Source organism: Pleurodeles waltl, chromosome 2_1 (genome assembly GCF_031143425.1).
Source record: "Pleurodeles waltl isolate 20211129_DDA chromosome 2_1, aPleWal1.hap1.20221129, whole genome shotgun sequence".
Classification (NCBI taxonomy): domain Eukaryota; kingdom Metazoa; phylum Chordata; class Amphibia; order Caudata; family Salamandridae; genus Pleurodeles; species Pleurodeles waltl.
The window spans coordinates 117684864-117702395 of NC_090438.1; the positions used below are offsets into that span (position 1 = coordinate 117684864).

General features: G+C 45.5%; 1 protein-coding gene across 1 annotated transcript in view; it reads right to left on the minus strand.

The window, feature by feature from the left end:
* Positions 1-17532, minus strand: part of LOC138259421 (UDP-N-acetylglucosamine transferase subunit ALG13-like) — a 790124-nt gene that overhangs the window by 661475 nt on the left and 111117 nt on the right. The window contains exon 3 of the mRNA XM_069207173.1: positions 12814-12864. Coding sequence (XP_069063274.1) covers positions 12814-12864 — 51 coding nt within the window. The remainder of the gene's footprint in view (positions 1-12813; positions 12865-17532) is intronic.

Genomic DNA, 17532 nt, shown 5'->3' on the forward strand with positions numbered 1-17532 from the left:
TCATGAGGTCATAGGATTCTGCATCTTTTCCAGAGAGTGTGAGGAGTCTATCCCTACACTTTCCAGTGAACATTTCCCAAAGGAGAGCACCCCAGTGAGATCTGTTTACTTTTCTGGTTACACAAGCCCTCTCAAAAGCTGTGAACCATTTGGTGATGTCATCACCATCTTCATATTTAGTTACAATCCCTTTAGGGATTTTCAACATGTCAGGAGAATCTCTGACCCTATTTATGTTGCTGCCACCATTGATGGGACCTAGGCCCATCTCTTGTCTTTCCCTTTCTATGGCTAGCATCTGTCTTTCCAAAGCCAATCTTTTGGCCATCCTGGCTAGCAGGAGGTCCTCTTCACTGAGGCTATCCTCAGTGATTTCAGATGTGCTGGCCCCTCCTGTGAGGGAAGCAGCATCTCTGACTATCACAGTTGGAATCAGGGATTGAGGGTCCCTGGGTTCCCTAGTTAGGGCTGGAAGGTGGGAATTCTCCTCCATGTCACTAACATCATCCTCTGGGTTGTCATCCTCAGAGGGGTTGGCTTTTTCAAACTCTGCCAAAAGCTCCTGGAGCTGTTGTTTGGAGGGTCTTAAGCCAATTGTGATTTTCTTTATTTTGCAGAGTGACCTTAGCTCCCTCATCTTAAGATGGAGGTAAGGTGTGAGGTCGAGTTCCTCCACATTCACATCTGCACCAGGCATTGTTTCTAAACGTTGGAATACTTTTTAAGAATCTAAAACTAGTTCTAGAATCTAATTCAAACTTTCACAAAACTTTTAAACTCTAAAAGAAATGCTAACAGGGACTAACACAAGGCCCTAGCAGGACTTTTAAGAATTTAGAAAAATAGTTCAAATTGCAAAAATCAATTTCTAATGACAATTTTTGGAATTTGTCGTGTGATCAGGTATTGGCTGAGTAGTCCAGCAAATGCAAAGTCTTGTACCCCACCGCTGATCCACCAATGTAGGAAGTTGGCTCTGTATGCACTATTTCAAAGTAAGGAACAGTATGCACAGAGTCCAAGGGTTCCCCTTAGAGGTAAGATAGTGGCAAAAAGAGATAATACTAATGCTCTATTTTGTGGTAGTGAGGTCGAGCAGTAGGCTTATCAAAGGAGTAGTGTTAAGCATTTGTTGTACATACACACAGGCAATAAATGAGGAACACACACTCAGAGACAATTCCAGGCCAATAGGTTTTTGTATAGAAAAATATATTTTCTTAGTTTATTTTAAGAACCACAGGTTCAAATTCTACATGTAATACTTTGCATGAAAGGTATTGCAGGTAAGTACTTTAGGAACTTTGAAAAATCACAATAGCATATATACTTTTCAAATAAAACACATATAGCTATTTTAAAACTAGACAGTGCAATTTTCACAGTTCCTAGGGGAGGTAAGTAATTGTTAGTTCTTGCAGGTAAGTAAACCACCTACGGGGTTCAAGTTTGGGTCCAAGGTAGCCCACCGTTGGGGGTTCAGAGCAACCCCAAAGTTACCACACCAGCAGCTCAGGGCCGGTCAGGTGCAGAGTTCAAAGTGGTGCCCAAAACGCATAGGCTTCAATGGAGAAGGGGGTGCCCCGGTTCCAGTCTGCCAGCAGGTAAGTACCCGCGTCTGCGGAGGGCAGACCAGGGTTTTTTTTTTGTAGGGCACCGGGGGGGACACAAGTTAGCACAGAAAGTACACCCTCAGCAGCACGGGGCGGCTGGGTGCAGTGTGAAAACACACGTTGGGTTTTCAATTGGAATCAATGGGAGACCAAGGGGTCTCTTCAGCGATGCAGGCAGGCAAGGGGGGGCTCCTCTGGGTAGCCACCACCTGGGCAAGGGAGAGGGCCTCCTGGGGGTCACTCCTGCACTGGAGTTCCGATCCTTAAGGTCCTGGGGGCTGCGGGTGCAGGGTCTTTTCCAGGTGTCGGGATCTGAGAGTCTGGCAGTCGCGGTCAGGGGGAGCCTCGGGATTCCCTCTGCAGGCGTCACTGTGGGGGCTCAGGGGGGACAACTTTGGTTACTCACAGTCTCGGAGTCGCCGGAGGGTCCTCCCTGAAGTGTTGTTTCTCCACCAGTCGAGTCGGGGTCGCCGGGTGCAGGGTTGCAAGTCTCACGCTTCTGGCGGGAAACGCTGTTGCCTTTAAGTTGCTCCTTTGGAAACAAAGTTGCAGTCTTGGGTGAACAGGGCCGCTGTTCTCGGGAGTCTCTTGGTCCTTTTAGAGCAGGGCAGTCCTCTGAGGATTCAGAGGTCGCTGGTCCTGGGGAAAGCGTCGCTGGAGCAGTTTTCTTCCGAAGGGGGGAAGACAGGCCGGTAGAGCTGGGGCCAAGGCAGTTGGTGTCTCCGTCTTCTCTGCAGGGTTTTTCAGCTTAGCAGTCTTCTTCTTAGGCTGCAGGAATCTGAGTTCCTAGGTTCTGGGGAGCCCTTAAATACTAAATTTAAGGGCGTGTTTAGGTCTGGGGGGTTAGTAGCCAATGGCTACTAGCCCTGAGGGTAGGTACACCCTCTTTGTGCCTCCTCCCAAGGGGAGGGGGGTTACATTCCTATCCCTATTGGGGGAATCCTCCATCTGCAAGATGGAGGATTTCTAAAAGTTAGAGTCACCTCAGCTCAGGACACCTTAGGGGCTGTCCTGACTGGCCAGTGACGACTCCTTAAGTCGTTAAGGTTTCAGGGGGCACCTCTAAGGTGCCCTCTGGGGTGTATTTTACAATAACATGTACACTGGCATCAGTGTGCATTTATTGTGCTGAGAAGTTTGATACCAAACTTCCCAGTTTTCAGTGTAGCCATTGTGGTGCTGTGGAGTTCGTGTTTGACAGACTCCCAGACCATATACTCTTATGGCTACCCTGCACTTACAATGTCTAAGGTTTTGCTTAGACACTGTAGGGGCACAGTGCTCATGCACTGGTGCCCTCACATATGGTATAGTGCACCCTGCCTTAGGGCTGTAAGGCCTGCTAGAGGGGTGACTTATCTATACTGCATAGGCAGTGTGAGGTTGGCATGGCACCCTGAGGGGAGTGCCATGTCGACTTACTCGTTTTGTCCTCACCAGCACACACAAGCTGGCAAGCAGTGTGTCTGTGCTGAGTGAGGGGTCCCCAGTGTGGCATAAGATATGCTGCAGCCCTTAGAGACCTTCCCTGGCATCAGGGCCCTTGGTACCAGGGGAACCAGTTACAAGGGACTTGCCTGGATGCCAGGGTGTGCCAATTGTGAAAACATAAGTACAGGTTAGGGAAAGAACACTGGTGCTGGGGCCTGGTTAGCAGGCCTCAGCACACTTTCAATTCAAAACATAGCATCAGCAAAGGCAAAAGGAGGCATTTCCTTACACAAGGTCCAAGAGAGAATCCAGGAAGGGGGAGTCAGGGCTGGCCCTCAGCACACAGGAAGGCCAACAGATGGAGCCCTCACAAGTGATCTGCAGGCGCAGGAGACGGAGTCGCAAGTAGCATTATCAGCACAACAAAACAGAAGTTCCACGTCACAAGAGTTGGAGGACAGGGGCTGATCTTCGGACTGCAGAGTGCTGGAGGCAGGGGCTTCTTGGACCCTGAAAATCTCCTGGAGGAAGAGTCAACAAGCCTTGCCAAGTTGAACAGTCATGGTACACAGGGGTTCCAGTCCAGTGACAGGAGCAGGGGCCCACAGTCTCCCAAGTTGGTTAGAAGACAAGCAGGACCCAGAAATCACAGACACCACCTGTGTTGCAGGATCTTCAGATGTCCAAAGACAGCAGACCCCACCAGCCGGTGAACGTTATCTTAAAGTGCCTGCAGTTGCAGGGGAGTGACTCATTCACTCAAAGGGAGATTCCTTTGTGCTTCATGGTGCAAACAGAGTCCTTGCGACCCTGGAGGATGCACATCCTTGGACGTTGCAGAATTCTTGCAGGATCTAGACAAACAGTGTTGCAATGTGAGCCTTCCTAGCAGAAGCAGACTTGTTCGGCTCCAACAAAGACCAGCAGCGGTTCCACAGGCCAGGAGCAGAAGATGTCTTGCAGAGAGCTCCTTGTAGAGTCTTGCTCAATGAATCTGAGGACCCATCCCAGGGGGAGCCTTTAAGTAACCCTAAAAGGGGGTTGATCACTTTCTGCAGTGACTCCGCTTATCAGAGAGGGGTCAGGGACGTCACCTGCCAGGTCTGATCAACCAGATGCTCCCAAAGGCCTCTGCCCATCTTGTTTCCAAGATGCCAGAATCATGTGGGGGCACCTGGCAGAGCTCAGAACAACATCCTAGGGGAGGAGCTGGACAAGGGTGTGGTCACTCCCCTGTCCTTTATGCAGTTAAGTGCCGGAGCGTGAACTGCGGGATTCCTGAACTGGTGCACACTGGATTATGCAAATACTTCATAATGTGCCCTTCAAAGCAGTCTGGTGGTGCTCAGACACCTAATAACACAGGGAGAGTCGGTCACACTTGTTCAGTGCAGGAAATCTTTTGTTCTGCTTGTCGAGCCTGAGCCTTACTCACCAGCAGGAGGGCAGAACAGTGTCTGGGTCAGCAGTAGTACAGGCTGGCAGTTGGACCCAGTAAGGCTACACCGGCAGAACTGGGGGACCCTATAAGGAACCCCCAGAGTACATGGTATCATGGAACTAACACTGGAATCTGTGTAGTTACATGACTCAAATATGTTTGATACCAAACATGCTTAGGTTCGGTGAAGCCAGTATAAGTTGGACTACTTTGTGCTGACCAGTGTCCACTATATACCTTAAGATGACTTCCCTGCACAGAGCGTCCAGAAATTGGCCTGGGGTCTGTAGGGCACCCTGCTCATGCAGGGGTACCCTCACACTTAAAAACACACACCCTGCCCTTGGGCTGAAGGACCTACCAGAGGAGTGACTTATGTCTGAGCACAGTGGTCAGGTTTGACAGTGAAAGGGTGTATGCACCATTTCACGCAGACTGCAATGGCAGGCCTGCAGACAATTTGCATTGGCTCCCATGGGTGGCACAATATATGCTGTATCCCGTGGGGGACCCCTGGTGTACCAATGTCCTGGCTACCAAAGTAGCCTATACTAGGGACTTACATGGGTGCACCAGTATGCCAATTGTTGATGTAAAACATTTAACAAACCAAATTTAGAGGAGAGAGCACAGTCGCTGGGCCCTGGTTAGCAGGATCCTGTGAACTACAGTCTAAACACATTGACATCAGGCAAAAAAAAAAAAACATGGGGGTAACCATGCTAGAAAGATGGTACTTTTCTACACACACTACCACAAAAAGAGCACTAGTCCCATCTATTTCTGCCTCTGCAAACCTTTGGGGATCCACTCGACTCTGCACAGTGTACTTCATTTTAGTACACTAGAAAAAGAGCCAGCTTCCTACAAGTAGACAGGGTAGATTAGACTGGGTTGGATTGAATTGGTCTTGATTGAGGTGGATTGGAGTGGGGTGGATTAGAGTGAGGTCAACTTGGATGAAGTGTGGTGAATTGGAATGGGGTGGGGTGGATTGGATTGGATTGAAGCGGGCAGTCTGGAGTGGGGCACACTGGAGTATGGCAGATTGTTTTGAACTGGAGCGGGACAGATTGCTTTGGAACTGAAGTGGGGCAGACTATTTTGGAATGGAGTAGAGCAGATTGTTTTGGAGTGGAGCAGAGTTTCGATGGTAGTGCGGCAGACTGTAGTTGGGCATATTGTATTGCACTGGAGTTGGGCAGGTGGTTTTAGACTGAAGTGGGGCAGGTTTTTTTTGGGATGGAGTAGGGCAGACTGTTTTAGATTGGGGAAGGTAGATTGTGTTGCGGTGGACTGGATTAGATGGGAGTGGAGGGACTATGGGCAGATAGTTTCAAATTAGAGTGTGGCAGATTAGCGCAGGCCAGACTGTTTTAGATTAAGGGGGCAGATTGGAGACGGTGGTTTGGGAGTACTGGAGTGCAGCAGACAAGCACGGCAGACTGGACTAGAGCGCAGCGGACTGGATGGGACGGGCAGGTTGGAGTGGGGCACATTGTTTTGTGTTGGAGTGGAGCAGATTGTTTCAGAATGGGGCAGACTGGAGTGGGGCAGATTGCTTTGGATTGAGCAGATTGTTTTGGATTAGGGTGGGGCAGATTTGTCTGTATTGGAGTGAGGCAGATTGTTTTGGATTGCTGTATTGGAGTGGGGCACATTTTTCTGGATTGAAGTGCGGCAGAATGGAGTCGGTGGGTTGGGATGACTGGAGTGAGCTGGACTTGAGTGAACTGTTGTGAGTGGTTTGGATGGGAGTGGAGTGGATTGGAGCATACCTCATTATTACAATTACACACAAATATTTCTAAATATTTGCACAGAAACAATGTTGCTTTGCAATATTTAGAAGATAAGTCATCTTTTGAGAACAGTGCCCACGAGCAAAAACAAAACGCGAGTGGAAAGTGAGAAAAGAAGAGTTGGGGAAAAAAAAAGCTAACTAGAAAATACAACTTTTCAGTTTGCTTTTTTTTGTCCTGCTGGGCATGTTTTTGCCAGTCACGTGCCTTCAGCTTGCAGGGCACTAGAAGTCTAAAAAAATAAAAAATAATTTAAAAAAAAAAATACATGAGTGCATAGTGAGAAATGAAGACTTTACTGTTGGACATGGCCCTTCTTAGGGTATTACCCTGAATCTTGTTACTTTTTCCTCCCAGTATTTTTTTGCTCTTTGCGTGGATTTACAGAAACGTGCCTGTCCTTCCTAAACATGCCAGGGAGAGGAGTTTACGGGATTGGTTGAGGTGCCATACCCTAGAGTGGCCTGTACAAAAGGTACACCACATACCTGGGGCGGGTACGGCCCTGCCTACTAAAGGGGCGCTGCACTCTATCACCCACAAGAATGGCCAGTCAAACGGGTATGGAGGCGCAGCTGCGCTTGCACTTAGGGTGGCATTATTCACTCCCCGAGTGGTCCTTATACTACACCTAGAGCACCCCTGAAGGGCAGGTGGTAGGCGGAAGGCAGGGCAGGTACACATGGGTGTTCCATGCCCCGGTAGTGAAGAAACTCGACATGTTTTTTCCCTACCTAGTAGATCTGCTCTTTCCCTGGGGTTTGCCAATGTTTTTAATGGCCCGACTGTGCGCACTTGCCCCAAGGGTGTTTCTAAATCCAGTGAAGAATACCCATGTGTGTTTTCACTACCTCGGATTGCTCTTCTCACAGGCTAACATGGAGGAATGATTGAAATCACTCCCAACTGCAACACTGGATTGCAGTGGAGCAGCCTCATGATGTTTCCCATCAATGGATTCACAGTAATAAACCCCTTCCTATGGTAATGTCACTTCTGGAAAGTGGGCATTTCTCTACTCTAAAGTTTATTGTGAGCCTTTCTATCTGGCTTCAATCAACAACAGAGGTTGGGGGGGAGGGGGAGGCGAGCACATCTGTGCATTCCCCAGCAAAAGCTATAAACACTGGGCATGCAAATGGAACAACAGAACTCTGCCATTTGAGGGTCTACCTGGATAGATTGGAGGGAAGAGGTTTAGGCACTTGGCCTCTGGGAGCCAGATCATGGTCCAACTAAAGATTAATATCTGTATTCCACGGCCACATGGAAGACAGGACGGAAGTTTAGGGGAGACATATGTGGTTCAAAGGGAGATCTTTCGAACCACCTCCAACTTCAAAGGCACACTACTGTTTAACTACTACTGCCATAGGCTCGCAACACCTGGAAAAACTTAAAGGCAAGTGGTCTGTTTTGCAAGGAGCACACGCTGCCAGCAAAGTCACTGAACAAATGTCAAGCAAGAGGAGACCATCCAAGACCCCGCTGAGAGTTCAAATACAAAAAGAAGAAGGGAGGAAAAGAGTGGTTTTAGGTCAGCGACTGCATCCTGAAAGGGAATGGGCAGCAACGGCATCACCCCCCAGGACCGATGGGTAACAGCTGAATAGTTAAAGAACAACCCTCCCAAGGCGTATTAACCATCTGTTTGTGGAACATAGGTGGCCTGCGGGCAAAGTTGGAGGACCCTGCAGTAACAAAATTGTAGTTTATTTGATATTATACTCCTACAGGAAGCCTGAGCAATGGAATCAATACCGATAATAGAATTCACGGAATATCTCCGTGCCGCCACAAAAACCAACAGGTCTGGCAGGTCGAAAGGAGGCCTAGCAATCTACATTAGCACAAGCAGCTTAGGAAAGATCTCAAAACACAAGGAGGAAGATCTACCCTTTCAACTAGCCAGGCTTGACGGATGGGGCAAGAATATACAGGAACCACTGATCTTAGTCAATATACACACATTAATCCAAAAAATAAAACAATTGAAGCAAACAAGGTACTAAACCTACTGATAAGGATAAAAAGCACAGTACAATCGGCATAATGGCTAATTTCGGGTGATTTTAATATCTACCTATTCCACAATCCCGGTGAGGATCATATCCAAATAGTGGCAAGGGTGCCTAGCCAAACCCTCCCAATAAAATCCAGGAAAGACAAGTTAGGGGAGAGTTTTATACACACCTGTGAATCGGTAGGCCTCTTTGTGCTAAAAGGGCAGAAGTCGCCCGACATCCCTCCTGCATGAACAAGATCCTCCAGGAAAACGGTTTCCCACCTAGACTACACATTGGTGTCTCCTGCTCTGTATATGTTAGTGACTTCAGCATTAGGGACCACGCGGAAAGTGATCAAAAGCCGCAGGCAATTGGGATTCGCTCATCAGCATATAAGCCAGAGGAAGTGGTAGCCCTGGACGGGGTGATTGGCACCGTAAAATCTAAAGCGTCTCAAATGGTCCTCCGACACTATTGAAAGCCAAGCAGAAGAGGCTCTACGAAAGCTAGAATCAATGGCCACGAGCGGGTCAAAATTGACAATGGTCTGGGAGAACTTTGCCACCGATCTTCTAAACAAAGACTCTTCAGGAAACTCAAGAAAGGGAGCAAAATTGAATGGTCACCAACGTTCACACTTACCGCAGAAGGAAAGCAGCTGTAGGTAAGCTACTAAGGCGACTGCGTAAATTCCCAGACAATGGATCACTACTGGCCGCTTTAAAAGGGAACTATGGACCTTTAAAAAAACACCAGCAGGAGAAGCTTTGGGCCAAACTACACTTTGCGTCCAAAACATCCGACTCCAAAAGGTTTTGGAAAATCATTAATACAATGGACAAGTGTCCAAAGGCAGCTAATAATGCAAACATAACAGAGGAAGCATGGGTATCCCACTTAAAGTCCCATCTAAAAGAGTTGCCCACCAAAGTATTGCGAACCCAGGGGTACATTAATAGCCGGGAACCCAATGCTATTTTTTTGAAATTCACTGCATACGAATTAATAAAAATCATCGGGAAGTCACGAAATGACTGATCCTGGCCCTAACGGTTTACCGCATGCATTATTTAAACAGAAAACGGAAAGATGGGCCAATTTTCTGGCTGCAATGTTCAATTATGTTGTTACAACAGGTACTGTCCCGGCAACCTGGAGAGGCTCTATAATCCACCCCATATATAAGGGTAGGAACATGGCTTCCCCAAGCAATTACGGATTAATCGCTCTCTTAGACGTTGCCCTCAAGTATTCCTCATCAAGTGTGCTAAAACACTTAAGAGTCCTGGATTACAGATAAAAACATTTTACCCTTAAATCAAAGTGGCTTCACCAAGCAACGCTAAGAAAACGTACGGCACTGGGACTGATCAACAGAGCAAAAGCAACTGGGACTCCTACCTATTTGTGCTTTGTGGACTTTAAAGCGGCTTTTGACTGTGTGTCCTGTGGCAAACTGTGGGCCAAACTACAACTCTGGGGGTTACCATCCACTATTTTAAATGCCATCAAAATGATCTACTCCGATACTTGGGTGAAGGTTAAACTGGGGGGAGGCTAGGGCAATTAAAACAACAGTCAGTGTAAAACAAGGCTGTGCATTGGCCCCAACACTCTTTAATTTGTACATAGCAGATCTTTCTGCCAAGTTAAACGATCAATCATTCCAATCTCCCTCCCTGGGTGGCCAACAACTATCTAATATGTTATAAGCAGATGACCTATTACTAATTAGTAACACCAGAATAGGCATGCAAAAAAACTGCTAAACAAATTAGAAGAGTATGCAAGAACAAACGAATTAGAAATCAACCATAATAAATCTAAAATGATCACTCTAAATCGCAGACCCACTATCCAGCGTAAATGGTACTTGAACGGAAAGACCCTAGAGGAAGTAAGCTCATACAGATACCTAGGAGTCGTGGTCGATGCCAGATGTAATTATGCACTACAAAAAGAAGCAATAAAAAATAAGGCACAGGCACTTGCTCACGCCTTTGGCAAGCTATCAAACTCAATCTCTGATCCCACTGACAGCCATAATGAGAACAAAATTATTGCCAACCCTCACCTATGGGACCGAAATAATGAGGGGGATGGAGGTAGCTCTCCTGGATAGGCTTTTGATAAAGATATATAAGCGTGTTTTTCGGTTACCTGGGCATGCCTCCACAGCCCACGTCAGACTGGAATTTATGCTGGTCAAGCAGTCGCTAGCCTGTCCTGCAGCATATATCGAATTCTGTTACAAACTGAGCCGCGCACCAAAAGGGTCATTAGCTAATCTAGTGTGGCAGGAAATTATCGTAGAAAGGGGGAATAGCAATTATATAAGGTATCTGGAAAAGAGTAAAAATCTTTTGAACTTAGGTTAGGTATAGGACCAGTCGCTCCCCACCCTGGCTTTTAACAAAGCAGTGAATAAATCAAGTAAATTACACAGCTGGCTAGAAGATAGGGAGGTTCTGGCTAAAAGGGCGCATGGTTGGTTGATTCTTAACTCATATAAAACCTTTAAAGAATCTCCACTTAAGGCTGCCCCCTACTCACGGAAAATCAAGCAACGCTTTCTAAGACTCAGGCTGGGTGAAGTTCCAACACTAGACCTCATGCCAAAATGGAAGAAGGGGCCACGAATAGGCACCCACAAGTGCCGTCTATGTCATCTGGCAGAAGAAAACTTGGTGCAAGTGGTCTGCATTTGCCCAGCTTTGGCTGTTGAAAGAAGACCTACTGAGAAAATAACTTAATGGTTTAGGAATCAGATCCTGTAGACAAGCACTAACCGAAGCATTCAATCCACGAAATACCATACAACAACCCAGTGAAAGGGAGGGTGAAAATGGTAACAAAATCCTTCAAACCAGTATGAACACCTCAAAGAGTGGAAGGTTCTTAGGTAATATCACAGGGTACACAGCCAGCGCGGTAACAAAGTCTTGTACCAACAATTGGAATTAAGTAGGGGCAAACCAAATCTGTAGAATGTATTATATTATTTTTATCTCATAACTTAACTTTTATTTCTTATGGTTTTAATTAACGAATAAAATAAACTTTCATTTCATTACTAGTGCCATACTGCAGCCGGGTAGAGATACACTTGCAGGGATGTAAGGCTGGAAAACGTGGTCTGCGTGGTGCACACTGCCAGAGGAATCAGTTGTGCACAAGGAGGATTCCTGCCCTTGGAAGGGAAAGCACAACCTTTGCAAATCGTGACTGGCCTGCTTTCTCCCTGTTCTCTTGTGAGGTCTCCGGGACATTAAAGATCTTCCACGAGGGAACCATACCATCTTCTCATTATATCTGGAAAACGTTGCGCTCATAAGTGCTTGCATCACCTAATGGGTTTCAACGGACATCACAGAGTGAGCATGAAACTAAAAATTGCTCATGGAGTCCAGATTGCCTGGAGCAGAGCTCCAAAATCATTGTCTGCATCTAAGCAGTGTGGCCCCCCCCCCCACTGCATCGTGTGGCCTCAGCACACAAGTGTCTGGTTGGGGGTTAGCGGATTCATCGGTTGCGGAACCAAGCGTGGCCTGCTTAGACGATTGTGCTGCAGCTCTCGTATGTCACGCCGACATCATGATCATTGTGTGCGGTGTCAGATTACCAGGCTGCACCCCATGGAGCTGGGGGTGTAATCACAGTAGCGCATCATTTTACCTCGTGCAGCACTTCTGAACATGAGAGAATGAATGGAACTGTCTAGTTCGACCCGTATCAACGCACACCAGACATTGTGTCTCATTTCCAGGGAGCTACTGAATTTGCATCTCTTCGATTGGGTGTGATTGAACTGTGACTGCGACCTGCAGCAATACAAAAGGATGATGGACGAAGTGCTGAACAATTCAAACAGATCTGGGTTTAATCCATCCTTCTTTTGCTCACCATGACACCCTAGTTTCGAACCAGCCAAATACAAATCAGTCTTGATCCTGTTCCTCATGGGAACAGTCCAGCCCGAAAGGCCAGGCCAGGCCCCCCACCCAAAAAACAAAACAAAACAAAAAAAAACATTTTAGAAGCATCTTGTCTAATTTCTTGGTCCCCACCAGGGGAATCCACAAACCCTGGTAATCTTTAGAATCACCAGGATGTTGAAGAAAAAAAAAAAAAAAACAACGCAAATTTGGCATGGGTAGCTTATGTGGAAAGAAGTTATGGAACCTTAAGCGCAAGCTACCCCAAATAGCCAACAAATGACTTGGCCCCGGGGTAAAAGGCCCAGTAGCTAAGGGTTAAAGTGTGTGCTGAATATAAACTTGGTTTACCTACCACATGTGTGAAGTCTCTTTTGTGACGCTCAGTGTATTGTGTGAGAGTGCTGTGCCAATGCTTTACACATCGCCTCGGTGATAAGCCTGACTGCTCAGTGCCAAGCTACCCATAGGTGATCGCAGGTTATAAAGCAAGTGTAATCACCCAGACCTGAGAAGACTGGTATGCACTCCAGTATGCAAGTCGTAAAGCCAAGCAAAGCTGTTAGCCTGTCAATAGCAATTTACCTTAGGGTCATCCAATCGTTCAAGGTACTTCTCAAAGGGTCCTTCCACATGCTGCAAAAGAAAAGTTGTGCACTTTTACTTTAATGAACAAAAAGAATACTAATCTAGCACATTGTGTCATTAAAATATTAGGCTTGTCGTGGAGAAAGTCTAAGCTACAAAACTAGGTGCACTGTGGTTAAAAGAAGACAAAAGTAAAAAAAACAAAAAAAACACTTTCAATATGAACGCACAGACTACATAATAAATGAAAATGCGTTGTGTAGCTGAACTGTTTTAGTGAGAAAACTAAACTATTTTAGATGGCTTGTTAGGAGAGACCAGGGATGCACTGGGATTACTATATTTTTCCTCACTGGTTAGTGGTGTCCATGAGCTGGTGAAATGTATAAAGCTGCACCTCACACAGCTCAATAGAACACTTTATGGACCTGTGGAAGCACAGTGGATGGCTGAACCTGCTGTCCAAAACCTGAGAGGAGACCCAATGTGCTACACCTGCTCTCAGCTGTACCTAAAACAAAAGAAATGGATTCCAAGGGTCAGTTGGTTCCACTGTGTGGCTACAGGTAAATTTTTAGGTTTTGTCTGCACAGCGCTTGTAAATTCTTTTTGTAGTTAACATTTGTTTTCATGCTTGTCACTCTTTATCTTGCTTTTAATTGGTTTGGGCGCGTTATTTCCGGTTAGTTTCTGGTCGATTGTGCGTTTTTGAATCTGTGGAGCGTGGGCCAAGTACTCATTCTGTCAGAAGGATTCTCATATCTCTATCAGACTGCTGGATTAGGGGTGGCAGCACCACTGCTTGCAGGCGACTGAGTGACTCCTACATCAGTTGGCAGCAGTGGTGGCACAATCCTTCCAGCTCTCTAGGAGCATCTCACAAAAACAGAGTAAAAGTGATTTCTGGCAGCCTAGCGCATAGACTCAGAAAATCTCTTAGGGAAAATCATGGTGAAGTAAGTCTTGCCTTTTTCTCTCATTAGCAGTAAGCCTCTTACACAGGCAAGAAAGAAGATGCAGGATAATTTTCAATACATTTGTTGAAAAGACTGCAATGTATGATAAAATGCATGTGCTGAAAGGATTAGGATAATGATGAATAACAAAATCAGGATTGTGAAACAAGCGATGTGAAGATGAGCAACTAAAACATATTTGCAAAAAACCTGAATATGCAAATTCCTCCATAAAGTGTATTCTCTACCCTGGAGAGAGCAAGTGTGAAACCTATATTGCCCTTGCTATGTCCATGAAAAGCACCCCAAACCCTGTTACCTTGGGACACGGTCCACCTTCAGTCATACTCCTTAGAGACACAAAGGCAGAGGTATGCTGCCAAGTGACTTGCAGTATAGATGGAATATCCTGGTGGAACCCCCCTCTAATGGCCTTGGTCTAACAAGGTGTTTTTATAGGGCACATGCCATTGATTGTGCAGACATCCTGACGAGGGTATGTACCTCAACGTTGGGTGGTGTGTGCAAACTTGTATCAGCTATAACATAACAAATGCCCGGCGTGTTCACATTCTGTTCTTGACCAACATAAAGCAAAGAACATGCTGACAATCCAATACATACATTACTGATAATGGCATTTCCACAGAATGACAACTGATCATGAAATAAAAACATTTAGTCTAAAATGCAAGCAGTGCTAAAATGAGTAAAACTGAATAATAAAAACAAAACATGTTATCTAGGTAAAAGGGCACAGACATGCAAGCCGAAGCCAAGCTAAACTCCAATATCCAGGCAAACTAAAATGGACCCTCAACACTTCCTGTTGACGATTTAATTCGTCTCACTCTATTTTTTACTTTGGAATTCAGCTTGATTGTTGACTGTGTGCTGCTGTGGTGTGAGAAAGTCACCCTTTAAGCACATTCATCCCAATTTTTCCGACTGATACTGGTGGTAAATGACACTTACTGTGCCCTGGGCTCGGTTAACCAGTCCTAAGGCCAGTGCTCTTAACATAAAGGTATACGGTAAAGTGGTACAATTCCAATTAGCAATGACAGTCTTCCTGAAGTCTCAGTATATAATAGGCCAGGGAAGTTTAGAGGCCCAATAGATTTCCTGCACTAGAGTGTGTACTGCTGTGATGCCTGTTGTCATTTTTAAAGGCAGCCCTGCCTTGCTGATGGTCTTTAAAAAGACTAATGTGTGCAAATTTGACTTTAGAATTAAAGGTACTTCCAAGGTGCCTCAGAAGTGGGGTAAAGCAGGGACATTTTAAAAGATGTTTTATAAGTCCGGGTGAGGGAAAAACTGCCCCCTCATTTTTTCTCATTGTAGATGCTTAGCTCCATAGGATTACATGGGAATTTTTCACTTAGCATAAGTATTGCTAGGAAAGAGCTAAAATGTGTCATGAAAGAACTCAAAAAACTGGTAATGATAAGTCTAGCAAATTGCCTCTGTTGAATTTATCATAACTAATACAGGAAAGACATTATAGGACATTCTTTTCTATAAGCCAAAATCCTGCCTGCTGGTGGCCCATCCTGATTTGTGAGCCTTAACAGGATAAGCCGGGCTACTTTGATGAGACGATAAGTGGCCTGCACTGAGCAGAGGTTATCTGAAGGGGAGAAAGCTGCAGAGGCCAGGTCAGGAAAGGGGCTGGGTAAATCAAACTGGGCTTCAAAGGAAGCAGGACAGAAAGGAATGCCAGCCAGACCTGCCCTCTCATCCAGTACCCCACAGACAGATAGCAGGCCTGGGAACAGAATTTGCAGATGGGTTGGAGGGAGTGTTAATGAAAATGAGCCACACCAGTTGGTTGGTTTAACTACGTCTTGTTCCTCTGGAGAAAAATCATCTATCTTGGATTTTAAAATGCAGTGCTTTAGGGACAAGAAAATGCCACACTTTGGTGAAAGTGGTCATGCTTTTGGATGGCACCTGGCATATCACTGGACGGGGGTGTCCTCCAATATGATGGAATGAATGTGGCTGAGTTGCATTGCAACTCAGATCTGCTACCTGAAACCACAAGAGGAAGAAGGGTGGCCCTGCTGGAACCCTGGTCTGCAACCCAAAGGACTGCACGCTAAAATACTGCTCCTGCTGCACACTGGAACAACAGACCTAGGAACTTTGCCTTGCTTCAAAAAGGACTAAGGAGTGGACTCTCTCAACCCAACAGGCTAACAGAGCTTGTCTTCACCAGTCACCACAAAAGTCACCAGCCTGGAGTGCATCCAGTGGACCTTTAAGGATTTGGCCAGATCTATTGTAGTCCTAAACTGCCCAGGACCACCTCAAAGCTTCTAGACCCTTGGATTTGTGTTTTGAACTCTCAAGGGGAACTTCAGGAAGACATTTCAGAAGTTTGGAGCAACTTAAGGAAAAAGCTCTAAGTGGAACGACCTGTCATCGTGAGTCAAGCCAAATACCTTCAACCGCAGCTGGGCCTGAATTTCAGATCCATCCCGCTGAAAGCTCCAGGATTTGACCAGGGACTCGCAGAAAAGAAGCCTGATGACACTGCATTGAAATCAGCATGCTGGAGAGGACCACGAGACATTAAGAGAGAAATGCTCCAGAAACTTTTCTAAGTTCTAAGGTAAAGTTTTGACAGAGGCCACCCACTCAAGTGTACTCGAGCAGGGCTTCATAGCAGTCAGCCTCAAACGTTTAACTGTGTCCTGGTCAAGCGCAACCAGATGTACCTGGTTGGTGTTCTTGATTTCTAAGCACTAGAAAGCACTTAATTCCTAACTACAGTTCCCTATTTTGGATTTCTGTCGTTTTGGTTTCATTTTATAGATAAAAATGTTTCCTCTGTTTATAGAATTATGTATGATTTTTATTGTGTTGTGTCTTTCTTACTGACTGTATTGGTGTATTTAAATGCATTACATATCTGTCTCCTAAAGCCTTTCTACTCCTTGCCAAGCTACCAGGGGTAGAGCCAGGGTTAATGTTTTGTGACCTTGACTGGACCCAACATTGTCTTGGGGGCATTATTGCTGCTGGTAGGTGAGTATTTACCTCTACTAATAACCCGCCTCCAACATGTGGCATGTTTGAAAGATGTTTCTTCTGTTACTTTCCATATGGAGGTGCTTCATTTTTCATGACATTCAAAAACTTGCCAAATTAGAATACACCTTTATGTTTATTTTTGTTTTTCTACAAACAGTATTAATTAGCTGTTATCTATTAAAACAAGCTGGCACCGCGTGCTTTTGGGTAAAGCTAGAAGAAATATGAATGTATACGTGCATTTTATGCAACCATACAACATGTAACCTACAGGATGTATATTAGAATTGAGATGTTATTTACCTTTACTATCAGGTTTGTGAACAAGTTGCATCTGTTATATTAAAGAGAAAAGGCTCGGGTACCGTTAACACATTTGCAAGATATTTTTTCTGCATGCGGAATGGTTTAGTTTTTCCGTCCATCCTTAAATGAAGTGAAAGCAACATAGTAATTGGCAGATAAGATGTAAGCCTAAAAAGCATGTTTTAAACATCTTAGTGAAAAGGCGAAAATATTTAACAAATGTTAAGTGTGTCACAGTCTGGCTCTTTAATCTGCAGTGATCTTATGTGTTATAAAAGTTTCTGAACACCACCAGGTGAATGGGCCATAAACACCGAATAGCCACAAATCACCATATGCTGAACTGCCGACAAGACCGGAATGGATGTTTTCGACTTTAAATTCATCCAACTCTCGTTTCTAAAAATATAATTCA